The sequence below is a fragment of the Echinops telfairi genome, unplaced genomic scaffold, assembly GCF_000313985.2.
Source record: "Echinops telfairi isolate 266 unplaced genomic scaffold, ASM31398v2 ScPeMD7_5;HRSCAF=22, whole genome shotgun sequence".
Lineage (NCBI taxonomy): Eukaryota > Metazoa > Chordata > Mammalia > Afrosoricida > Tenrecidae > Echinops > Echinops telfairi.
The window spans coordinates 21,385,308-21,412,298 of NW_022103901.1; the positions used below are offsets into that span (position 1 = coordinate 21,385,308).

Below are 26,991 nucleotides of genomic sequence, written 5' to 3' on the forward strand. Positions count from 1 at the left end.
GGGGGGCGGATTGGCGGGGCCACGGGACCCGTTAGACTGAGATTGAAGCCCTTGGGCGGAGCTCGTTCTCCTTGCCTGAATTTGTGTGTGTGTGTGTGTGTGTGTGTGTGTGTAGGTGTGTGTAGTTCGTTCTTCTTGCCCGATTTTGTGTGTGTGTGTGTGTATGTTCTGTACCATCTCTTTCGATCTCTGCCTTTTTTCTTCTTCTCCTCTTTCTCCCAGGGAGCGGCTAGGGCACTTCATTTTTTTCCTGTAGTAAATAAATGTGTTTTAACGCACAGACTGTGACAAGCCCTAGGCGCTGAGATACAGTGGTCATCTAGAACCTTCGAACCACTCTAGAAGCCTGCATTGTAGTACAGAAATAAATGTACTTTTGGAGTCACGTATGCTGTGCGGTAAATGAAGCCGAGGTGGGGTTACGAAGGATGCTCAAGAAGGCTTTGTTGGGGAGGTGACATTAGAGCCGAGCACCTCGTGACAAGAAGCACATGTAGGTACAAAGGCCCTGAGATGAACATGGGCCTTTAGCAAGCCAGGAAGGTGAAAGCAGAGGTCAGAGAGAATGAGCCATCGCCTTCCAACCAGTTCCCTAAACCCTTTTCTCCATTCTACATGCTCCTCACCTTACCTGCCTCACATTCTAAACCAAAAAAACTACACTCACCTTCCAATGAGTCAGTTCTGACTCATAGCGACCCTACAGGCTATGACGACTGCCTCTGGGTTTCCTGGCTGAAACTCTTTACAGGAAAGCCTCTCCTTTCTCCCTGAGGAGGGGCTTATGGTTTCAGACCTTGTGGTTAGCAGACCCGGGCATAGCCTCTATGCCACCCAGGCCCCCTCATTTCTGAACCAGGAGCCCTCTATAAGACAACTGTCGTGGCCACATCTCGGCTGCACCAGGAGATGGGCACTTGGCTGGCAGGTGGCCCACTCCAGAGCCGTGCTACTCAATCTTTGTGTGTCGAAGGATTGCCGTGTAATTTCTAATTGACAGTGGTGTGTAATTATCTAATTGATCATTTGTAAAATTTCTATAAATGACTAGAAAAACCAAATTCGGTCACACAAAATACAAATTCTTAAGAAACAAAACAAAAACAGACCCAGATTCAAAATTACTGTGTCAGAATTGCTCTAGACATATATAAACACTCAATTTCCATGCTTGCTCAGGGCTTGGTAAACCAGCAATGCTCTGTGCACGGACGTGTTGAGTTGCATTTCAAATACCCAGCTTTGCCAATTCCTAGTTGTGTACTATGGGAAAACTACCTAACACTTTGTTATATACCAGAAACAAACCCGTTGCTGACAAGTCAATTCCAATTCATAGCGACCATATACAGGATTTCCAAGGTTTTGTAAAACTTTATGGGAACAGATAGCCTCATCTTTTTACTACAGAAGGGCTAGTGGATCTGAACCACTACCTTATTGGTAGAATTCCAATTCTTAACCGACAATGTCACCAGGGCTCCTGGCACACATAAAGCCCAAATTCCACTGCTGTTGAGTTGATCCTGACCCATTGCAATCTGTATAAGGATTCTGAGGCTTGTGAAAAATTTTTTAGCAGTTTTATTTTTTATTGGCACTTCGTCCACATAGCACACAATTCAATAGTTCAATCATTACCACAATCAATTTTAGAAAACGCCCCCCCATGGTTAAATTGCTTTTAAATGAGTTGTGTAATCACCATCACTTCTAGTGCTCTCTCCCTTCCCGCATACATGTTTGCTCCCCCCAACCTCCTCACCCTTCCTATCTCCCACCCAACACCCCTACCTGCCCTATAAACCCTTGTATCAGCTCTTATCTCTATGCATCTATCTACTCCTGTGCTTCACAAACTGGAAAACCCACCAGAAACAATAGAAAACAAAGTGGTAAGGATACAATCATAATACAGGAATACAAAAGCAAATAATGAATAAGAAAGAAAAGCCCACCAGGAACATTTTAAAGCCCAGGGAAGAAATTTTTGTCATGGAACAAGCAAGAAATACTTGCACCTAGAAGAATTTCAGGTTGGGTCAAGAGGGAGGTCAATCCAGTATAATCACAATTACATCTATTTCTATGTGCTAGTAATGCTTTTTGAGCCGGCTATGTAAATCTTTATGGAAGTTGACAAGATCTGCTTGTCCCTAGGGTGGATGCCTGGTGTATTTGAACCACCAACCTTGCCGTTCAAAGTCCAACACTTACCCAACATATTCAATTTATCAAAGCCTTGGTATTTTAATTTTTATTCTCCGTTCCTTGGTGATTTGCAGGGGAAGGCTACTACTGACTACAGACAGATAAAGAGATTTATCAAGCAATCACAATAGCTGAAATTACTAGAAGCTGTACTTTGATCATGATTTGTAATAACTAATCGGTAACATTGAATTATCAAGTGGAATTTGGCGTATTGGCAAGTATTATGATGTGTGTGTCTTAACCATAGTCTTTAAAACAAGGACCTCATTGTAAGTGCCCCACGTGGAGTTCTGCTGTTATTCTTAAAGCAGAGCGACCTCCCATGTGCACATAGATTAACTGATGGAATAAACCCTGTATGTTTTCAAAAAGGATCATCTATATGAGACCCAAAATGAAAGAGTAAGGGGAGGAGGGAGTGTGGAGTGGGGAGGAAGGGGAAAAACGAGGAGCCGATACCAAGGGCTCAAATAGAAAGGAAATGTTTTGAGAATGATGATGGCAACAAATGTACAAATGTGCTTGACATGATGGATGTATGGATTATGGTAAGAGTTGTACAAGCCCCCAATAAAATGATTTTAAAAGAAAAAAAATGGGGACAGGGAAACCAGATTACTGGAAAATAAACCTTTAGGATGAAATCAATAAAAAATTTGACACATTGTGAAAAATATAACCAATGTCACTGAAGAGTTTGTGTAGCCTAACCCCCTGTCATTGTATAAATATGGGCTCATAGTGATCTTATAAAACAAAATAGGACTTCTCCCAAGGGTGTCCACGACTGTAAATTGTATAGGAGTAAAGTGCTTCTGCTGGTGGGTTCTAACTTTTCTTTTGTAGTCTACCACTTAACTCGCTGTGCCACCGGGGCATCTTTGAACAATTTGGATAGTAATTGTTAAGGAGAAGTTAATTTGCTGGAAGTTAATTTTGACTGTACAAAAATTTTTTTTTTGCCCGTAAAGACAATAAAATACATTTTTAAGTTTATACAATAACCTACAGTGGCCCATGCACCTAAATGTCGAAGGTGGTCATCACAGACAGTGCATAGAGAACATATGTAACGTGTTCTTTTGCTCAGAGCACGTTATTGCGTTGCCGTGCGAAGTGGCCACGTGATGTGCTAGGGTTTCTAAGTGCCCCTCTGCTGCTCCAGAGTCCAGGGGAACTTTGCCTTGAGGAGCATACGGCTCTCAGTGCCTTCCTGATGTCACAGTCCAGTGACTGGTGCCCTTTGGGAAAGTTGGAGCCTTTTTTTGCAAAGTGTCACACCCCAAACACAAGGTGGCCCTTCACTTCCAGATGAGGGCTGAAAGAGTCAACCGCTTGGCTTGGCTTCTCTTTGGTGATCTGACTGGCTGCTGGCCAGCGAAGGGGAAGGCCCAGCCCTTCCTCAGCTTTGGAATGCACTGGGGTCTTCTGTTGTAAGCAGTATCACTTTGCCCTCAGCTGCCTGAGGCCTGCCAGCTCATCCGCCCTGTCTCTGTGCCCTTCACCCATCAGGCTCCTTGCACCTGGGCGGCCTCCGCACTGCCTTGTACAATTACATCTTTGCCAAGAAACACCGAGGGAGCTTCATTCTGAGGCTGGAGGACACGGATCAGACGCGCCTTGTGCCTGGGGCAGCAGAGAATATTGAAAACATGCTGGAGTGGGCAGGTGAGGCTGGGGGGAAGACCCTTTCATCTCCAAAGAATGAGCAGCGAAGAAAGGACAGGGATTTGGGGTCTGTATCCACAGAGACTCCTGGAGAATTGGGTACACATACATACCCACTTTTTTAGGTGTCACCCACAAAGGTGCTAAGCTCTCTGAAGAAATCTCCTTTGTCTCTGCTTCAGCGAGATTGCTGGTCCAATCCGTACAGGTGGCTGGCAGGAATTCGAGGCCAAGTGGTGGGCAGGGGAAAGTGTGCCTTTCTGAGATGGCAACCCCTCTCAGCGGCAGTCCCTTGTTCCTATGTGGGAAGGTGGACCTGGCTCATCAGCTCTTCTGATTTTCCCAGAGAAGCCAGAAATCCAGGGGATTTTACAGAAGCTTACCATTGTTAAATCTGCATTAAGAGCATCTTCTCCCTTAAAAAAAATTACTTTTAACTATTTTGTATAAGCAGAAAGCCTGCGTGCCATCAGCCTGTGACTTGCCTCCTACAGGGAGTTTGATGTCCACCATGAATCCACTTTCTGTACTTGGAATTTCCCTATTGTGGACATTTCCTCGAGATAGGGTCACACAATATGGGGCCTTTCATGTCTGGCTCCTCCACTTAGCATAATGCTTTGAGGGTCAGCTGTGTGGTAGCACTCATTTCTTCAGTTGCTGAATAGTATTAGACTTTCTTGACCACATTTTGTTTATCCTCTCAGTAGCTAATGTGCATTTGCCTTTTTTTTTTTTAACACTTGTTGGCTCTTAGGACAAGTGCTGCCCTGAACATTTATGTTTGTTGTGGAAACATAACAGATTGTTGTGGAAACAGGTTTCCACTTCTTTTGGGGAAGTCACTGTTAGACCGTGGAACATTCCAAGGAATTCTGAACATGTTCAAGAGCCCCGTCTAGGGTTAGATGAGGAAGGCACTCCCAAACTCGCTTCATCGGGCCTTCTTTCTGAGAAGTGCAGAGACTGAGCTGCAGTGGAGTGAGGAGCCAAATAAGATCACTTGGCTCATGGTCTTCCTTTATAAATGAGAACGCAAAGCGAGGCCCTGAAAGATTAGGTCACTTGGGCAAGGCCCATCTGCCTTATATTTTTTTATTAGCCTCTGCTAAGCCAGAGCTCACTCCATCTTGATCTTCCTAATTCACTTGAAATCTCTCTTGGGTAGAAACTCCATCCTCCCCTTCTTTGGTGTCCCTGTGCCCTCTAATGGCTATGTGTACACTTCTTGTCATCCTGTGTGGCACAAGGACCTTGGACCTTGGGTTTGGCATACAGGTAGTCCCCAACTTCACGCTCATGCAAGTGAGGAGGAGCTGCACTTAGACAATTCTTTTTAAAAAAAATGATTTGTATATTTTAAAAATGTGTGTGAACAGAAGAATACCCAGGTGTGCTGCCCATAAGCATTACACTGCTCACCACAAGGTCAGCTACTCAAGCCCACCGCTGTTCACTGGTGAAAGATAAGACTGCCTGTTCCTGTAGAGCGGCGGTTCTCACCCTGTGGGTCACGACCCCTTTGGGGGTTGAACAACCCTTTCACAGGGGTCACCCGATTCATAACAGCAACAAAATTACAGTTATGAAGTAGCAATGAAAATAATTTTATAGTTGGGGGTCACCACCACATGAGGAACTGTAATAAAGGATCACGGCATGAGGAAGGTTGAGAACCACTGACATAAGGGATCCCGGCTGGAAGGGCCATACTGATCAACGAAACCCCATTCTAGGTCGGGGACGACCCATATAACACATCACTCTTGTCTAACAGCACCTGTTGAAGCTGTGTTAGGTGCTCCCCCTTGGACCAACTGGTGTATTTCATCTTCAGAATCCCTCTGCACCGTTGGCTGTGAGCCCCACTTCCCAAAGAAAAAAGCCGAGGCTTGGAAAGGCTGTGTGCTGCAGAGCCGCATCACAGGGAGTAGTTGTGGGCATGGATCCAGGGCTGGCTAGTCTGAGCTTCAATCTGGCACTATCACTTCAGCTTGGCCAAGTGACAGAACAAAGCACCTCCGTGCCTCATTTCCTTTTGCAAAGATACAGTCCTTACTGCATAGGGTGGCTTTGAGGCTTACCTGGGATCACAAAGCAGGCAAGCAGTGTGGCAGGGTGCTTAGCCGTCACACACCTGTGCGTTTCAGAATCTCATGCCAGAGTCCAGCCAGGGTCTGGGAGCTGTGCTCAGAACCACGAGACCTTTCCCTGAGTCAGCTGCTGCCAGGCCAGTGCTGCTTTCTCCCTCCCAGGGAAAGTTGGGATGGAGAGGATGTGTAGCCGAGAGCAAGGGAAGGGAGCCAATCCACCTCAGTCAGAATCCTTACGCTACCAAGCTGTGTGGTCTTGAGCAAATCACATAACCTCTCTGTGCTAAATCTCTTCTGCTACAAAAGGGAGCCGTACTAGTACTGCCCCCAGGGATTATTGTGCAGATCAGAATATTCCGTGTGGTGTAAACGGGACAGTGAGTGCCATGTGCATTTTACTTATTTTTGTCTGATAGTTATTGTCTCATTGACCGCTGTCCCAGGCATCCTTCCAGATGAGAGCCCCCGCAGGGGAGGCCCGGCTGGGCCCTACCAGCAGTCCCAGCGACTTGAGCTCTACTCCCAGGCCACAGAAGCTCTGCTGAAGACTGGAGCTGCATACCCCTGTTTCTGCTCCCTGCAGCGGCTGGAGCTCCTCAAGAAAGAGGCCCTGAGGAACCACCAGACGCCCCGGTAAGAACCAGCCTGTCGTGGGTGCCTCTCCAAAGTCGGGTGTGCTGGCTGCCTGTTGATGCGTTAAAAGAATGTACCCCAAGGCCTATTGATGTAAACGACATCGATCATCTCACAGTTGCTGAGGGTCAGGAGTCCAGCGCCCTTTACCTGACAACTCGTATTGCTTTCTTTTATTCCTCGCTCTACGTGGTGTACCACTTACCATTCCCACTTACTCACCTGAGGATCAGTGAATGTCCAGGAGTCATTTTTCCTATATTTGCATGGTATTCCATTAGATCATAATTCATTTAGGCAGTTCCTTATTAATGAACCTTGTTGTCCCTTATGAAAATGACTGTGGCAATGGATATTGGCATGGGCCCCTTGGCACACGTGCGCTGTGCACGTTGGATATAGTCTTGGAGGGGAAGTGCAGGTGCCACCCGTGGTTGGTTTTCTCTCAGGTTTGGTCACCTTTTTGCGTGAAGGGGGTATGATCAGGACGGGAGGGTGGGTGAGATAAGGTTTCCCAAGGAAATTCTCACAGGATTCCTGTGCTGCCCCTGAAGAATGAGCAGTTACTTTGGGGATCGTAATGGGGAAAAATTCTGTCATGATAAGCACCTATGATTGTCCTGTGTGTCCTTCAAGAAAATCTGTCAAGATCACGCCTTAAGGATCCCCAAAAGCAGTCACTGGAACCGTCTGAGCTGCCCTGTCTGCCTTGAATGCAACAGCACATCTCCTCAGCAGCTACTATTTCAATTGGGGCTTTTGTTGTTGTTGCTAGGGTCCCCTCACCAGGTTGATAGGTGTGCTACCGAGAGAGAACTTGTCTGTAGCTATCCACTGGTACGGAGACACTTTTAAGCATATTTTCTTAGGAAGGAACCCTTGTAGGAGTGACCGGGAACCCTGGTAGCCATCGTTTCTGTTCTGTTGGTTTTTAAAAACGTATCCCCATATATTAACAGCAGCAGCAAAAAGAGCAGCTGCGGAGCCTGCTCATGTCTAAGCAGATACCTCATAGGAGCTGCTTCTTTGGTTTGGATGTTGAGAATTTCGTAAGACATCTTGATGAATCGACTTAATAACATGTCTATTGCTTCTTTTCTGCCTCCTGATTCATTGTGCTCAGTGCTGGGATCTTAAAACCTTTCCATTTTAGTCTCCATTCTCCTAGAGCAGTGGCTCTCAACATTCCTCATGCTGCGACGCTTTAATACAGTTCCTCATGTTGTGGTGATCCCCAGCCACAAAATTATTTTTGTTGTTACTTCATCACTATAATTTTGCTACTGTTAAGAGTCAGGCAAAAAAAAAAAAAGAGTCAGGCGACCCCTGTGAAAAGGTCATTCGACCCCCAAAGGGGGCACGACCCACAGGTTGAGAACCGCTGTCCTAGACCAGGGTTTGGAAAACTGGCCCCAGAGCCATATGTGACTCTTTGAGTCCATCCATGTGGCTCTGAAATACAATTGAAAATGAAAATAAATCTATCATAATTTCATTGATACTATTGCTTTAAATTTTCCTTTTTAAATTGTCGTGAGGATTAAGATGGGCTCTTCTGTCTCAAAAGTGTGCTGCCTCCTGTCCCAGATCAACAGGGAAAAGAGGAGAGTCAGCAGTAGGAGGTGGCTATGCAATACATGGCCCATTGCCCCCATGAACAACTATCCCCTGGTTCCCATGAACCAGAATGGGACGGTGCCTGGTTACCATTACTGGGCATGTTGATCAAAGGTGATTAGCAGTGTGGAGAGCAGGGGTAGGGGGAGATACAGAGCAAGATTTCAGATTCTTAAAAACTCTATAGACTTTCTGGAGCCATTGAGGGTGGGTGAACCTCTGAAACCATAGCCCTGAGAGAGCCTTAAGCTTTAAACCAACAGTATTCCCTGATGTCATCTTAATACCGAGCCATAGTTTAGCTTAACTAGTAAAAAGAGCCTACTTTGGCCATCATGCCCCTTTAAGAACTGTGTATGGATCAAAGGCACAACAGCCACTCACAGGAGTAGTTAGGAATCCTCGGGGCCATGGGTCGGAACCACTCAATAAAGGAGCGTGAGAACGGCTGCCCAAGGGGAAGAATGGCATCGACGTCACTGAGTGGCACGTGTAGATTCTGTTGGTTTGGTGTGTGTTTCGCTATATTTATTCTCAGCAGCAACAAAATGAATTTGAAGGGAGGAAGCGCCAAAGGTGGAGCATCCGAAGATAAAACCTTCAGCGGAAGCCTTCAGGGCTTGAGTGTGGCCTCTCTGACTTGCTCGCTCAGCCTCCCCTCTGAGTTGTAAGAGCTGCAGGCATCCTCTTCTCACAGGAGGGAGGGAAGAAGGTGTGTGGGGGGGAGGGGGGGTGGTATACACACTCATTCCACTTCCTCTGGCTTTCTAAGAAAAAGAAAGTGTTTCCCAGCCCCTCCTTCCTGAGCAAACGCGTTCTTTGAATCACGTTGACTGCAGTGGGACTCCCTGCACTCTTAACTAAATACCCCAAGTGGGTATCGTTAACAAAAATATGTCTTTGCTCACAGTTTTCGAGGCTAGAAGCCCTCATTCTGGGTACCACTCCAGGAGAAGGCTTTCCCTCTTTGTTGGCTCGGGGGAAAGAGTCTTGTTCTCTTCCGCTTCTGATCCTTGGCTTCTTGATTTTCATGGGTGACATCTATCTTACTCCATCTCTGCTTGCTTCTTTATGCATAATCTACTCTTTTAATATCTCAGCGGAGATTGACTCAAGACACACTCTTACCCTAATACTGTTGCATTAGCATAATAAACCTGTACCTACAGAATTCTGCGCACAAGTATAGTGGGTAGGATTTATTGAATACACCTGAGATGTTTCAACAAGTAGGGCCTATGCTGGAAGCACTTAATAGTCTATGCCAAAAAATTTGAGTCTATTCCACTACATTACGTGGGGGTACCTGGAATTGTGCTTTGCAGAGTGGAGCTTTCATAGTATGTATTTTGTCCTCTAGGCGAGCATTGAGCAACTCACTCTGAGTTATTGCACCTATGGCATCGCCTGGGACGGTTCTCTCTGGTCACAGTAAATCTTTTTGTAAAAGCAGTTTCGCTCAAACATCTTTTTTGTAATGGCCGATCTAAGAGAACAGCATGCAGCTGTGAAATTTTGTTTCCTGCTTGGGAAAAACACAGAAACTGTTGTGATGTTGAACACAGCTTACAAGGACAGCGCTATGGGAAAAACTCAAATGTATGAGTGGTTTTCTCATTTCAAAAAAGGTGAAATGTCAATGGATGACAAACCTCGTTGTGGACGTCATTCAACTTCCTAAACTGACGAAAATGTTGACTCACAGTGTGCATTTGGAGTTCATTCCACCAAGTCAGACTGTTAAACAAGCTTTCCATTTAGAGGGTCTGAAAGATAGCCTGACAGTGTGCAACAAAAAAGGCCTGATTTGTGGCAGCATGGGGAGTGCTTATGCCACCACGACAATGCACCTGCTCACATAGCCATCTCAGTGCACCAGTTTTTGGCAAAAAACAGCATGTCTCTCTTGCCCCACGCACCTTACTCATTTGACCTCACTCCGTGTAACTTCTTTTTGTTTCCGCAAATGAAGGGGGGCATGAAAGGACAGCAATATGAGAACATAGAAGAGGTGAAGAAAAATGAGGGAGGTGCTGTCAGCCATCCAAACAGATGAGTTTGTAAAATGTTTCCAAGAATGGAATTGCAGATTTGACAAATATATTGTGTAATGGAGAGTATTTTGAAGGTGATAAGATTGTTTTGTTTAAAAAAAATTAAATACATAGCTTTGGGAAAAAATTCTGGAATTCACTGAGTTTTCCCTTACAGGAATCTTATCATTAACCCCAATCAAGAATGAAGAAACACTTCCAAAAGATAGATGACTTGCCTCGGGCCACACAGTTCTTAGCAACAAAGCGAGGGCTCATGCCCTCACCTCTGCCCCTAACCATGACGCTCTGCTTCCCAACAGGTATGATAATCGGTGTCGGAACCTGACCCAGGCACAGGTGGCTCAGAAGCTTGCCCAGACCCCCAAGCCTGCTATCCGCTTCCGTCTGCAGGAGCAGGCCCCAGCTTTCCAGGACCTGGTGTATGGCTGGAATCGGCACGAAGTGTCTAGCGTGGAGGGAGACCCAGTCATCTTGAAGAGTGATGGCTTCCCCACATACCACCTGGCTTGCGTGGTGGACGACCACCACATGGGCATCAGCCACGTGCTGCGGGGCTCTGAGTGGCTAGTCTCCACCTCTAAGCACTTGCTCCTCTACCAGGCCCTGGGCTGGCGGCCTCCTCACTTTGCCCACTTGCCCCTACTCCTTAACAGGGATGGCAGCAAGCTGTCCAAGCGTCATGGGGACATCTTCCTGGATCATTTTGCCACTGCCGGCTTCCTACCAGATGCTTTGCTGGACATCATCACTAACTGCGGCTCGGGGTTTGCAGGTACCCATCTGCCTGAGATGGTAGAGTGTGGGCTGTGGCTCACACAGACCTGTACATCGGTCTTAGCCTTCCTACTACCCACTGCATAATTTGGGCAAGTTCACCTTGTACTTCAGCAAATGTTTATTGATGGGCCTGACATGGTTGTAAGGCCAGGGGCTGTGACACTGAACAAGCTAGGCATCATTCTTGCCTTATGGTCTCCAAGCTTCAGTTGCCTCAGCTACCAAGTGGGGGTACATGTCTGCCTTATGAGGCAGACTGAGTTCAGTGTTCACTGAGCTCAGCAGTAGAAAGCGGCCAGCACAGTGCCTGGCACACAGTAAGCACCAAAAGGTGACAGATGAGCTATGAGTAGTACCGTTCTATTACCGTAGTTACAAGTGTGTATCCTAACAGGATTACCAGTCCAGAAGGACTCTAGGTGATTCTAAACTGAGTCCTCACCCTAGGCTTTCGCCTGAGCACACACCTTGAGGAGGTATGGGATAGGATGAGCCCTCTGTTGAGGAGCTATCTGAAGATGTGTCTTGCCCTTCTTTCATCCTCATTCATCCTGGAGAGGTAGCTACATAATATTCCCACCGCTGACAAGAGAATGTGAGACATAGAGAGGTCAAATAACTTGCCCCAAGCCCACTTAGTAGGGGAAAGAGCTTAGCCATGATGCTACTGATGTGACAGTTATAGCCATTACACACCCCGAGAATCATGGAGAGAGCTTGTAAAATATGCTGATCTTCGCAAGAAATCAGAATGTTAGGCAGCACAAGCAGGCAGCAGGGTAAGCTGTTCCACAGATGACGTTTGTGAGCGTAACGAGGGTTGGTTTCCCTTACTGTTTTCAAACCAGCTTTGCCTTAGTAACAAACTCCTTTTTGAAAAAGAAAGCTTCTTCGGGCCCTTGAGCTAGAGTGGCTAGAAGCCAAGTCCCTCTGCTGTAAGCGCCTTGGGGAGCTCAAAGCTTGCTCACCTGCCACCTGGGCATTGGGAAGCCCCTGTCTTTTGACTCCCATGCCACAGGGAGCGGTGAGGGGAGAGGTGCGTGAGTGGCTGGGCTTGCCTCACTTGCAGAGAACCAGATGGGCAGGACCTTGCCAGAGTTGGTAACACAGTTCGACCTGACCCGCATCACCTGCCACTCAGCCCTGCTGGACCTGGAGAAGCTTCCAGAATTCAACCGGTAAGAGGAGCCCCAGTGTAGCACAGAGGGTCATGCTGATCATGGGACACCATACATGGGAGGGTGCAGTGGTAACGTGTCTGGAGTCACACCCACAGTTTGACCTTGGGCTCAGCTGCCTAATAGTTGTAGGACCTTCAGTAAGTCACCTAACCTCATGAAGCCACTATGTCTTCTTCTCTGAATGAGGCCAGCGATGTACTCCGCTCTTGGGATCCTTGTTTTACGTGCAATGAGATGTTGCACGTGAGCACTCCTAGAAAGTGCCTGGCACCTAGCAAGTGCTTCGTAAAGGGCAGGTACCACGTGTTCTGGCCACTCAGCGCATGGACTGTTAACAGCCAAAGCCTGGAGAGGGACCTCTTCATGTTAGAATTACCCCCACCACGCAGCCAACCCAGTGCCTAAGGACTGCTTCATGGCATCTTTGCGGTCCTTCAAGTCTTTGACGTTCCAAGGAGTTTTCAATTGAAAGGCTTTTGTAGTAAAACCAGCAGCCAAGGTTCCTCTTGGGGACCTGGAGGTCACTGATATTTTCTTTGGGTCTACTCTTGGGACATGCTCTCATGACAGCTTTATTGGCATGCACCCAGAGTTCCCCTTCCCTACTTCTCCCATCAGATCTATGAAGTTGGTACTATTTTTTTTTTTGCATTGTTTTTGATATAAGAAAACCAAGACACAAATGCATAAAGACTGCTTCATGGCATTTATTTGGTAGTTCAAGTCAAATAACTCACCCAAGCTCACAGCTAGCAAGTGGCGGACATCTCTAGAATGGGATATCGTGGCTTCCCATACTTCTGCTCTGTGTGTGTGTGTGTGTGTGTGTGTGTGTGTGTGTGTGTGTGTGTTGCACGTATAGCGGTATCTCGGGGCAGGACAGGGAAATCCTCAGAGCACAAGAGGAAGCTAAAAGGAAGATGAGGCAGGGCTTTGGTTTCGAGGGCTGATGCCCACAGCTTTAATGCAGCCAAAGCGGTCAGCTGCAGACGTGTCTGTAATCATGGCTGCTCTGGCAGTGCCAGTAGCAGTACAGATGGTCATAGGTGTCACAGTCACGGTGCTAGTTAACAGTGTGCACAGGTCCAGCAGTTGCTGTGTGTGGCACTGAGTCCATTCTTCTGAGTTGTTCCTCCTCCCTGTCGGCTCCCTAAGCTGCCGGTGGGGCCTTTTAGGTTGTCAGTTTGATCCCTTGTAGGTAGATCTTAAAAAGAACATTATGCTCCAGGCTGACATTCTTGCCTAATGGAGTTAAATTATTGTTGGGTTTTCAGTGGCAGTGTATTTGTTTTGAGGGGTTTTATTTTTTGGTTTAACAAAGATAGGGTTTTTTTGTAAGTGATTTCTCTGAATATTTACCCAGTCATTTAAGTTACTATTTACCACTTTGTACACACGTAGTTCAGTGACATTGGTTGCATTGGTTGCATTACAGTGGGTGAACATTCTCATTTCCACTCTGGTTGTACCATTTTCATTGATCTAGTCTCCCTGCCTTTTTGCTTTCTCATCTTTGTTTAAGTTCATTGTTGACCATTTGGTCTCATATAAGTGTTTTTTTTTTTTTAAAAAAGAACCACAGTACTTAGGGATGATACTATATTTTGATTCAGATACTATTTTTTGCTTAAAGTTTAAAGATTGTCTCAGGGCAGTTGTGTCAAGAATTCTTTGTTTGCACAATCTATAAAAGAATTCCGTTGAGAATTTGAAATCTGTCCTTTGCTCAAAATGTTCCATAATGATAGCTGCTTTTCCTGGCCTCATGAGAAAGAGAAACCGATTTTATTTTGTAATGTCATTTCTCCTCATTTAAAATGTCAGCTGATGTTTTAAACACTGAAAACAGCATGCCTTCTAGTTGTATGTGACTCTGGCTCTCCTCTGCTAACCTGGCTGCGACCCCTTTCCTTCTCTTAAGGGTAGAGAATTCTTTTGGCCTCTGTCAGGAAGGGCTCTCATACTGGAGAGGGGTTTGGGGTGAGCTAGGGAGCCAACTCAGGGCCGTCGCTTGCCCATGCCTGCAGGCTGCACCTCCGGAGGCTGGTGAACAGTAAGGCCCAGAGGCACCAGTTGGTGGAAAAGCTGCGGTCACTTGTGGAGGAGGAGTTTGGGAGCCAGCTGCAAGACAGAGCTGTCCTCGACCCATTGTACCTGGAGAGGATCATCCTGCTGAGACAGGTGTGGTATGGGAGAGCCTGGGTGGCCAGGAGAGTGGGTGGGCACTCCCATTCCTCCCTCTTCCCTGTGTGCAGAGTCCTGCCCCAGTGCCTTTGGTGACTGCTTCTTCCCCCAGGGTCACATCTGCCGCCTGCAGGACTTGGTGTCCCCAGTGTACTCCTACTTGTGGACACGCCCTGCTGTGGACCGGGCACAATTGAGTGCCATCTCAGAGAAGGCAGAGGAGGTTGCCAAGCGGGTGCTTGGGTGAGTGTCGCAGTCTCGGTGCATGTCGGTGTCCTGGTCCCCCACTCCCTTCCCTCTTTCTCCCTCTTTCTAGGGCTTGGCTGGTGACTCCCAGCAGAGCTTGGGGCTGGAAGAATGTTCTCAGTGAAACGATTTCTGATGGGCCAACTCTGGGGGAGAATGTCACCGAGGCGGGGTCCCAGTCTCTGTGGACGGTGGTTCCATGGTTCTGGAGGTGGACAAACTAGCTTCCCTTCCAGCGTTGCCACTTGCTGACCAGCTGTTTTCACCTTGGCCAGGTGGCTTCAGTTGGAGCTTCTATATCCTCATCCATAGAGTGGATATGATACTCTTTCCTTAGTGACAAAAGCGTTGGAACTCATGTGGTTTGGTTACAGGTAATAGAAAAGACAGCAAACTTGAGCTTAAACAAAGGGGAGTGATTGGTTTAAACAATTGCAAAAGCTCAAAGGAGGGCAAGGTTGAAGCACGGGCATGGTGGGGCCAAAAACATATTCCTAAGACTTAGTTTTTCTTCTCCTCCCAGAGAAATTAGGCAATGAGTCCCAGACTGCCAGCAAGTGGAAGGAGCAGGGATTCAAACCTTGACAGACTCTAGAGACGATAGGTCTGACTACTATTCTTTACTGCTGGTTCATCTGTGTAAAGTGCTTGGGCAGTGCCTGAAATTGGAAGCCTTCAATATATTATTATTTATTATTGTTGTTGTTATTATACAGATAATGAAATGGAAGAATCCATGCATGTGGTAAAAAAAAATCCTAATTATATATATGTGTGTGTATATATATATATATATATGTATTTTTTAATCGTTTTATTAGGGGCTCATACAACTCCTATCACAATCCATACATACATCAATTGTGTAAAGCACATTTGTACATTCATTGCCCTCATCATTCTCAAAACATCTGCTCTCCACCCAAGCCCCTGGCATCAGCTTCTCCTTTTTTCCCCTCCGTCCCCACTCCCCTGCCTTTAGATTGTTCTAGTAATTTGAGAACAATCTACTAGATTGCTTTCTTGCCCTTGCTTTCTTGCCCACCTATTTTTTTGTACCATGTTACCTTGTTCTCTTGCAACACCTATTTTATTGTACCATGTTACCATATTAGTCATATTAGTTTATCTCATCCTCTCCCTGTCTCTCTGAGTCTCTCTGAGTTAGAATTGGGTCTTTTTAAGTTAGTTAATAGGGTCTCTATGAGTTAGAATTGACTCAATGGCAGTGAGTTTGGTTTTTGGTCTATCTATATATAGACATTTGGGAGCCCTGGTGGCATCATCGTTATGTTTTGGGCTGCTAACCACAAGGTCAGCAGTTCAAAACCACCGGCCGCTCCACGGAAAAGAAAAATGAGGCTTTCTCCTCCCGGAACGAGAGAACAGTCTTAGGAACTAACTCACAGTGGCAGTTCTACCCTGTCCATAGGGCCACTGTGAGTCACAATCTACTCTATGGCAGTGAATTTGGTTTGGCGCTTTTTTATATTTGAATTGTTTCCAAGTTTTGCTATAACAGATAGTGCTGCTATTAATAACTCGTTAAATGTTTCTGTAATTATATTTGCAGGATAAGTTCCCAAGGGTTATCCTCAGCAGTCCTAATAAGCTCTTAAGACATTCCACAGTAGGTGAACAAGTGCTAATTTACCACCACCCAATCCCTAGCTCCAAATCTCCGCTATGGCAATTGACTTGGAAACATTCTGAGCCTCCCACCGAGGCAGGAAAGCTAACATTCTTATGTTCAGAAGCCACCAAATCTCTAGAAGTCCTTTCTGGGTTCATGCCAAATGCAAGGTCACCTCCAGTGTGTCCAGGCTGCCTTTGCTGGCTGCCTGGAACCTGTCACTCTCACCAGCTCTTTGACAGCCTGATCCCCCACAACAACATTGGGAGAACGTCTACTTCTCCCACATTGCCTTTTTTAAAAAAAAAAACTTTTTGTGAGTTGGGAGATTTACAAAGCAGATCCATTTTCCATTCCCCATACTACTTATACAGTTTTAGTTATTTTATATCCTCAGTTTATTAAATAACAGTCTTTATGTGGCCCAATAAAATGATGTAATAGGGATAGGTGTTCTTAACTTACCGTACATACTTGTGTATAAGCCGAGTTTTTCAGCACATTTTTAATGCAGTTTTTTTGGTAAAATTAGGTGCCTTGGCTGATATTCGGGTTGGTTTTTACTCGAGTATATATGGTAAGTTGAAACTCAAATACTGGCAATAAGGAAACCTGTACCAAAGGGCTGTTTTCCCAAATCATTTAGAAATCCCATAGCCAGCACCTGTAGAGCTCCACATTTACACTTGCTGGAAGGAAAGTGTCTGGACAATGACATGAACAGAGGTGTCAGAATTGGTCCCCTGAACCAGTTGCACCTGTGAAAATCTCCAGTGCTCCTTTCCAATGTCTTCAATCTTGTATCTCAGGTAATAACTTGGGGAAAGTGGGAGTTTGCTGCAGAAAATTCCTCCCTCCCACTACTGTCTGTTCCTCTAACTCAAAATTAGGGATGAGACAAATTTGGTAAGTCCATTGCAACAAAGTGGGAGATTCTTCTTGAAACTCAAGCATGGTTTTGGGAGATCTCAGTCAAACTGCCACAAAAACTAGCATGGTTGTTGACCATTAGATTTTAGATCCTAATGCTTCACCTTGTGGCCAAAGAATGTTTAATAATTCTCCCAAGATTTCCCAGCCAGTTGGAGGCAGGGCATTACTGGACCTGGTGTCTCCTGATTTCTCACTGCCCTCATTTACTCCCTTTCCAAGGAAATGACTCCACACCCTGCCATCTTAAAGTTGTGCGTCAGCTAATTCTTCCAAGAATTCTCTTCTTCCATCCAAAGTCTAACTCATTCCTAAGTTTCTTTTGAGATCTCCTGTAGTATCCCTGAGCTTCTGGATATAACAAATATTAGTTTATACACTTTTCCCTAAAATTACATTGAACCTTGATTCTGATGCAAGTCGAGCACTGTTTGCAGTGCCTGTGTTGTTGCTGTACCATAACTTCTGAAGCTCTCCCTCCCACCCGCCTGGCCATTGGCTCATGCAGGCTCTTTATGGACTTGTCTTCTAGGCTTTTACAAAGACCCAGTATGAACTTAACTCAGGATATTCTGAATGGAGAACTGAAGAAGCTCTCAGATGGTTTGGAAGGCACCAAACACAGTCACATAATGAAACTCCTCCGAATGGCCCTCAGTGGACAGCTGGTGAGATACAAAGATAGATGAAAGCCTGGTCCCTTCCCTCATTGAGTTCATTCAGTAAATAGTCTGTATTGAGATCCTATGGGCAAGTATTATGCTAAGTACACTAAGTGCAGAATGAGTGAAACAGACATGATCCCTACCTGCATGGAGTTTGCTATTTACTGGGGGTGGCAGACAGATAAAAGGCTTACTTAATATAGGAAAAACAGGCTCCTAGGACCCATTTTCATCCATGAACATTAAAGACAAAATTGAAACTATGCTGCTTGCAATAATGAAATCGGGCATGGAGTTGCCTGGGGCATAACTTTTGCAGACTTTGGCTCCATGTTATTCTGTGGACATTTTAAGGCAATAAGTTAATGCTTTCTCTCTCTCTGTTCTCAGCAAGGACCCCCCGTAGCAGAGATGATGGTGTCCTTGGGACCCAGAGAAGTACAAGAACGGATACAGAAGGCACTTTCCAGCTAGGAAGAATGACCCCCGTAATCTCAACACTGGCAGGCCACCTGTGGGGGAGAGGAGAAGGACGATTAGGGCCTGTCAAGCTGGCATGGAGTCAGCATCTGACCTAGCTTTGCAAGGGAGAAAAGAATCGGAAGGTGAATTCCTGTGAGGCAGAGGTCAGGCATGCTTTTGTTGTCCAGCCTTTCACCAGTCCTGATAATAGCCATACCTCCCACAACTCTCTCTACCTATCTCCCGATTGGAATGACCACACAAACCTCACAGATTGTACTCGCGATGACGGAGTTTATTAGGGAAGGAACTGGTTACAATTCAGGATCAGGATACAGTGCTTTGGTCAGGACAGTCTCCTCTCTCTGTGCTAACAGGCACGCCCAGGTCATCAACCTCGTGGACTGCTTGGACAAGTGTTAATATACCTTTCAGCCCTATGGCCCATTGGCCCCCACTCTGCGTGGCCAAGTGTAGCTCTTCCCACTCCACCAGTCAACCTCGGCCCAAGGACACTCAGTTCCAACTCCTTGGTTAGGCAAACTTGGCTCCCCACACTGACAGTAAGTGCCTGAAGGCAACCCATTCAATCAGCAAGCCACCTGTTCTTAGGCCCTCCGCTTTCTTGCTCTGTGGGATAGAAGTCCACTGTCCTATCTCCTTCTCTTTCTTCTGCTGCCGCCATTTCTCTATCACTTCTTTGCGGTCTCTCACCATCTCTGGTGCCATGCTTCACCTCAGGGCTTGCAGGGTCCACAGGATGCTCTCTGCTCCTGGTTCTTCTTTCTTGATAGTATTGAGGGCCCCTCTTCTGTGTCTAAAATAACTCACTTTAAACCTAAACTGACCAATCCTCATGTTAGGGTTCCAAAGGCCCTATTTATATGGCCCTACCCCACAAGTGTCAGACCGAACTTAGAGTATCAGCAAGGTATTCAATCCTCTGGATGGCCCCAAATAACTCACATTTGTATAACCCTACTTGGTCATTTGGTAGGAATTAAGAGACTAAGGCCAGAAGGACCACATTCAGTAATTCATTGTGCCGAAGGGTCCTTCAGAAGCTTGGAGAAACACCATTCCTGAGCACACACAGCACCTCGTGGTTCCACGTAAGCCTTCCCTTTGCAGTTGATTAGAGAGATCTAGTCCCATATTTTCTTGATAGTGTTTCTAGGGAAACGCTATCCGTGTGTCTGCTTTCTGTGCTGCAGAGGTTGGCTCTTAGAAAAATCACCATCACAGTAGAGTCCCAGTGTTCTGGGTGCTTAGCAGAAGCCCTGACTCACAAATTCCACAGGCTGCGATGGGTTTAGAGCAGGAAAAGGAATGGCACAAGCAGGCTAACTGAATATCAAACCTCTTGGGGGTTGAATGGGGAGAATTAATCTACCAACAGTTTCATATTCTGTGTGCTTGAGCCTTGGGGAGGCCTGCTGCTTCCCTTCCCCAAAAGTCAGCCTGAGGAGATTTTCATCCTGTTCACTTTCTTCTGCCCCTGACTTATAAATCATTGTCCCAGGATTTCTGAAATGAGACGTTCTTGGTGTCTTAGGTAACTTGAGAATTGCTAAAGTGAAAAGAGGATTATGGTTGCATAGAAAGACTTTCACGAGGTTTACAGGCTGCCCCTGTGTGGCAGCCAGCTTCTGTGAGAACCACCAATGATCCCCACTTGGCTTGTATTCACACCCTTGGGTAGTACCGTGGGCAGTAGCTACGCGTTGAATAAGGCTGATGTGTAGTCAGTAGGTTATCGAGGAAATGATCGTTTTGACTTCTGGGGATTCGGTCATAAAGTATATTGTGGCTTCCCTCTTGTCCTCTTGTATCCTCTACTTGAGAGAAGCCAGCCTCCAGGTCATAGAGACCCAATGAGAGGTCTCTGAAGGGGAAATAAGACCTCTTGCCACAGCCATATGGAGGGCCATCTTGGTAGCGGATCTTCCAGCCTTGGTCGAACCTTCAGATTCCTGAAAACATCTTGACTGATAAGCATTAGGAACCCTAAGCCAGAACAGCTCAGCTAAATGACTTCCGAGTTTCAGGGACACAAATGATGAGATAATATTTTTTCTCTAAAGCCACTTTGTTTCCTGGTAATACGTTATCCAGCAGTGATAACTAATAGATTATTTTCCAAGACAGTAGAGAAAGGATTAGAGAGTTTGTTGAACCTTAGAATCCTAGTCTTTGCTTCAAAATTATATCAGACCGGAACTTATGGCAAGATGGTGGACTAGGCAAAAAGCTGCCTAGACCCTGTACAACAGTAGTTCTCAACCTTCCTAATGCCGCGACCCTTTCATACAGTTCCTCATGTGGTGGTGAGCCCCCAACCATAAAATTATTTTCGTTGCTACTTCATCACTGTAATATTGCTACTGTTATGAATCGTAATGTAAATATCTGATATGTAGGATGTATTTTCATTGTTACAAATTGAACATAATTAAAGCATAGTGATTAATCACAAACCAATAGGCAATTATATATTGTGAAATATTTATTTTTAATGACAAATAAGTGAAATTTTGTCTTGAAGCATGGTGTAGCCTGGGTAACAGTCTTACTATAACAACAGTAAGCGACATTGCTACATTTTGCGATAGTATGTGTAAAAAAAACCAATGTCAGCACGAAGGGTAAGATAGTTTCTTTCTCACCAGATCAGCATATCTGCATGTGGCAGACCTGCCTGGAGACAGATAGAGGAGCGGCGTCTCAGTTCCTAAGACCATGGGAATTATATGTTTTCCGATGGTCTTTGGCAACCCCTGTGAAAGGGTTGTATGACCCCCCAAAGGGGTCGCGACCCACAGGTTGAGAACCACTGCTCTACAACAAAGCCAAGCGAAACAAATGAAACAGGTTACAGATGTTAACCCTGGAACCCTAAGCTGCTAGAGAAGTGATTCAGATACCGACTCGAAGAAACAAAACTGTGAGCAAGGAGACAGACAGAAAGGGGTCTGCCCATTTTGAACTTTTACAAGCAACATTCCAATCAGGGCAGCAACCTGATAATTGGCCCTGCTTGCCCAGGACTACACCAGCACCCTGAGTTGGCAAACAGAATGGTATAATCTTCCCCTTGCTCCCCACACTGTCCCATCGATCAGAACTGTGGCCAGTCCCAACCCCACGCTACAACTCCGTATTTACATATGTCCATGCCTTTATTTAGACCTCTAACGGAGATAATATGCACAAAAACAAGACAGCAAAACCAAGCAACAAAAGAAAACAACAAAAAGCCAGTAAAACAAAAAACCAACCACCACCAAAAAAGAAAAGCTTTAGTTAGTTCAAGGACTGTTTGTTGTCCTTTAGGAGTGTTTTCTGGTCGAGTCTGATGGGGTGCCACGCCCTAGCCCCAAAATCTATTTTTGGTATTCCTTGGGGACTTCATTGCTGTTCCCCTTGCTGTTCTGTTGCACGCCCTTAGTGTTTTGCCTTGGTGTGGTGGGATCACATCAGGCGCAATTCCCACACTGTCTCCAGTGTTGTACCCTGTAGGTTTATAGGTCAGTGAGGGATGTCGTGTCTCATAGAGGGGCCAGCCATATGGTCCTCTCTGTGGATTGGCTGTTCTGAGCGGGAATATCATCAAGACTGGTGGGCCAGGATGTGCTCCACTCTCTTTTCCTCCCCCTTCATTTGCTCCCATGTGCTCTGATCAGACATGCCCCTCTCCCTGAGCTGCAGATTCAGTGCTGTCCTCTGAAACAAATTCTTCTGGGGGGATGGCCTCAATCTTTATGGAAGTAGATTGACAGGCCTTTCTTCCATGGCACTGAGACCTTGGTTGTAAGGTGGGTGGGTTTGCACCCCAAGTTTTAGAATTAGAGGCAGAACACAAACTATTTAGTCCAGAGACGTGGTCTAAAATTAGGACTTGTTCCTCCATGAATATTTTTGTCTTAGGATGATCTTCACATTTCTCCCTCCATTTCCAGGGTCCAAGTAAGGAACATTTAGAAAACAAGGAGCCTTTGGGTGACAGGAGGGCCCAGGGCAGGAAGCTTTTACTTTTGTTCAGGAGTATGAGAGGGGATGTCCAATGAACATTGAATTAGAGTTGAGGGAGGAGTAGGAATTTTCCGTATAGATAAGGATGTGTGAAGTATTCCAAGCACAGAGATGAGAAGGACTGTCAGGACATTGAATGTGGCGGACGCCAAGGAGGAGGCATTAGGGGCGTGGTGGGCGATGTGACCAGGAACCAGGCAGAGCCCAGATCCTAATGGCCCTTCTTTGCCAGGTGTAGGTTATTAGGACAACTTGTGATGCAAATAACAAAATGCAGATTCCAACTGGCTTAATGAGATTTACAACCTGTGTGAGCACTTAATTATTTTGTCTTAGAGCTTAAATTTTAAAGCACTTGATTTTGGGGAGGCGGTGGATTACAGTGGGAGCTCTAACTCCATTTTGAGTCTCAACATGAATTCAGTCTCCATTGGAGTTCGTTCTATGAACGAACTGTGTGAAGCACTTGGCTCTCAGGCCGAGGGTGTTTGAAAGAAGACTATCACTCCTCTAGTCAGTCCAGAGGAGCCCTCCTGGCCGAGTGGGTTACACATTGTGCTACGAGTCACCAGGTCAGTGGCTCAAATGTACAAGTCGCTCAGAGGGAGAAAAGTGTGGCCTTTTCTGCTCCTGTAAAGATACGGAGTGTCAGCAGTCCAAAGTGGGCAGGTGTGCTCTGCTCCATAGGGTCTCTGATTCAGAATCAACATGATGGCGATTGGGTTGTTTTGTTTTTGGGGGGTTAGGCGATAGTCAGGCTTTATGTAAATTATTTAATTGCACCGACTCAGTTTCCACATTTGACAAATGAGCATAACGAGTGCGTGACGTGCTCTCAGGGTGCAGTGGTTCAGTGCTCAGCTGGGAATCCACAGGGAGGCATTCTGAACCCACTAGCCGCTCCCTGGAGGAACCATGAGAGGTTTTGAGGCTGTTCTATGCTATCACATGGGGTGGCTATGAGTTGGAAATTACTGGCTGGCACCTTACCAATGAGGACAACAGAATGGGGATTTTGTTTTTTAAATCATTTTATTGGGGGCTCATACAACTCTTAACACAATCCATACATCCATCCATTGTGTTAAAGCACATTTGTACATTTGTTACCATCATCATTCTCAAAACATTTGCGTTCTACTTGAGCCCTTGGTATCAGCTAATTTTTCCCCTCCCTCTCCCCTGAACCCTTGATAATTTATAAATTATTATTATTTTGTCATATCTTACATTGTCCAATGCCTCCCTTCACCCACTTTTCTGTTGTCCGTTCCCCAGGAAGGAGGTTATATGTAGATCCTTGTAATCGGTTCCCCCTTTCCACCCCACCTTCCCTCCACCCTCCCAGTATCGCCAGTCTCTCCACTGGTCCTGAAGGGATCATCCATCCTGGATTCCCTGTGTTTCCAGTTCCTAACTGTACCAGTGTACATTCTCTGGTCCAGCCAGATTTGTAAGATAGAATTGGGATCATGATAGTGGGGGTGGGGTGGGGAGGAAGCATTTAGGAACTAGAGGAAAGTTGTATATTTAATTGTTGCTACCCCGCACCCTGACTGGCTTGTCTCCTCCTGAGACCCTTCTGTAAGGGGATGTCCAGTTGCCTACAGATGAGTTTTGGGTCCCCAATCTGCACTCCCCCTCATTCACAATGATTTGTTTTTTTGTTCTTTGATGCCTGATGCTTTGACACCTTGTGATCACACAGGCTGGTGTGCTTCTTCCATGTGGGCTTTGTTGCTTCACAGCTAGATGGCTGCTTGTTTACCTTCAAGCCTTTAAGACCCCAGATGCTATATCTTTTGATAGCCGGGCACCGCCAGCTTTCTTTACCACATTTGCTTATGCACCCATTTGTCTTCAGCAATCGTATCAGGAAGGTGAGCACAGAATGATAAGATTTTTTGTTCGGTTTTGTTTTGTTTTGTTTTGTTTTTTCTAAAGCCTACCTAGATGGGATGTTGAGGAGCCCTAGTGGTGAAGTGGTTACATAGGTACCCCGCAAGATCAGCTGTTTGAAAACACCACTTACTCTGGAGAAAGCAAGGCTTTCTACTCCCCTGAGAATTACTCTTGAAAACCCACAAGGGCAGTTCTACCCTGTCCTACAGGGTCGCTGTTGGAATCGACTCAATGGTAGTGAGCTTTTTGATTGGGAACTCCAGGTTTCTAGAGCATAGAGCCCTCTTGTGGCTTGGTGCTGAGGGCCAATTGCAGAGGGCCCACATAGTGGCTACTACTGAAAAGGTTGGTAGTTCCAATCCACCATTGGTGCCACAAAAATTTCCGAAAAGGGTAAAATCATGACTCTCATAGAGCTAAAAATGAACATGTGTTTAGGAATTTATTGAACTAGGAGCCCTGGCAGTGTAGTGGTTACATGTTGGGCTGCTAACTGCAAGGTCTGAGCAGTTCGAAACCGCCAGATGCTCCGAGGAAGAAAGGGCTTTCTACTCTCATAAAGAGTTACAGTCTTGGGAACGTACAGGGGTCGGTTCTACCCTGTCCTAGAGGTTCACTATAGAGCCGTTGACTTGATGTGAGTGATTGAGCAAAGACACGAGGAGCCCTGGTGGTGTCATGGGTTGCGGATGTATGAGGCTGCAAAACACAGGTTCGCTGGTAGAAACCACCAGGCTCTCTGCTGGAGAAAGAAGAGGCTTTCTACTCCCATAAATAAGTATGGTCTTATAATCCTACTTAATGGGATTGAACAACAGAATTATAAGTGAGTGGATGTATTGGATTGTGTAAGATATGGCAAGAAACAAAACAAAAACCTATTAGAGAAAAAAAAGATTCCTGGGGGGCCTGGTGGGGGAGGGAGGGGATAGAGGGGAGTTAATATCAAGGAGTTCAAAAGGAAAAAATGTTTGAAACTGCGGTAGCAACTGTACAACACTGCTTGATGTGATTGAACTATGGAATCATATCTGTAAGAGCTCCCAATAAAATGATGAACAAAAAAAAAGAATTATAATCTTGGAAACACACAATGGTAGTTCTACTTCTATAGGGCTGTTCACTCTGAGTGAGAAGTGAGTTTTTGGTTTACAGTGGAGAAACTGGTAAAGTGTTTAAAGCCAGTTCAAAGGAGAATCCAAGAACCAGAAATGAATATGCAAATAGAAGCCAAACCTCCCCTCCACCCCCAGGATAGAGAGCTCTTTGTACACCTATAGATATGAATAACTTTCCATTGCTCTCAGTTACTTACAGTTTACAGAATTGTAAAACATCCCAAAGAACAGGAGCCAGATAATGCCATAGTGCTCATAATCTTCATTGGCATTCAAATGAGGTATAGCTTTTCTCTGGGGTAACGACTGGGACAGGTGTAGCGGAGGATCTGGCACAAGGCGAGTCACTTGCCATTCGCTTGACTGCAGTTTTGGTGTCATGAGCAGCAACATCTCAGATGGGGAAGGGTGTGACTAGATTTGTTTTGGAGCTGAAATGGCACAGCCAAGGTACTTTTGTTATTACTTAGATTATGTCTTTACTGGGGGTCGAAATGCCTCCTAAAGTCCCCCTCTGCTACAGGAAGAAGGCTGCCAACTGTGGACTGACGTCGACCTGCCGACCTTTCAATTAGCAGTCGATTACTTTAACCATTGAGCCACAAGGGTTCTCATATTCATCTCTTGTTGCTTTCACTGTTCATTTGTCCAGTGGTGTGCCAGGCACTAGCCTAAGGCCTACATTCTAGGTGATACAGAAGTATGCAAAGGCCCTGCTTATACACCTGTGGTGCAGAACAAGTAACGCTATAGGGAAGAGTTTGTGCTTCAGTGGAAAACTGCACTGTCTAGACCAGGGGTGGACAGACTGCAGCTCTCAGCTTATCCAGCACTTTCGGTACATTCATGTGACTCTGAAGTAAAATTGAAAATGAAACTATCACAGTTCCATGGACAAGTTTTTTAAAGGGCATTATTCAGATAATGGTGATTTCATTTGTTTGAAAAATATTTATTGGTCTCGAATGCTTTTTCAATGGTTGTGAGGGGCAGGATTGGCTCTTCGGTCTCAAAAATTTGCTGACCCCTGATCTAGAGAACACTCCTAGCTTCAGCCTTTGGTTGCCCTTGAGGTACTTTGTAACCTTGTAAATTATAGAAACCTGACTTACAAAAACTTTCCAAACTCACTGCCATCTAGTTGATGCTGACTCATAGCAACCCTAGAGGGCAAGGCAGAACTGCCCCTGCTTGTTTCTGAGACTAACTGTTTCAGGGAGTAGGAAGCCCCATCTTTCTCCAAAGGAGCGGCTGGTGGTTTTGAACTGTGGACCTGAAGGATTGAAGCCCAACACATAGCCACTATGTCACTTGATAGCCAAGGGAAATATTCTTAGAGATAGACATGCAAATGAAGTGAGCTGGAGGGACAACCCTTCCTTACAGGAGGAAAAGTGCATTTGCACATTCATTTCTATTTTCTTTTTCTTCATATAGAGCAACGGTTCTTAACCTGTGAGTTGCGACCCCTTTGGGGTCAAACGACCCTTTCACAGGGGTTGCCAGATTCATAACAGTAGCAAAATTACAGTTATGAAATAGCAATGAAAATAATTTTATGGTTGGGGGTCACCACAAC

At 45.7% G+C, this 26,991-nt stretch overlaps 1 protein-coding gene across 1 annotated transcript; it reads left to right on the forward strand.

Moving 5' to 3' along the window:
• The first annotated feature begins 3,241 nt into the window (after nt 1-3,241).
• Nucleotides 3,242-19,884, forward strand: EARS2 (glutamyl-tRNA synthetase 2, mitochondrial). Its single transcript, XM_045284960.1, has 9 exons — nt 3,242-3,266; nt 3,691-3,882; nt 6,419-6,608; nt 10,582-11,054; nt 12,129-12,237; nt 14,268-14,421; nt 14,537-14,667; nt 17,766-17,901; nt 18,289-19,884. Exons 1-9 carry the CDS (start codon nt 3,242-3,244, stop codon nt 18,370-18,372), a joined length of 1,494 nt encoding a protein of 497 aa, XP_045140895.1. The 3' UTR covers nt 18,373-19,884.
• The last annotated feature ends 7,107 nt before the right edge of the window (nt 19,885-26,991 follow it).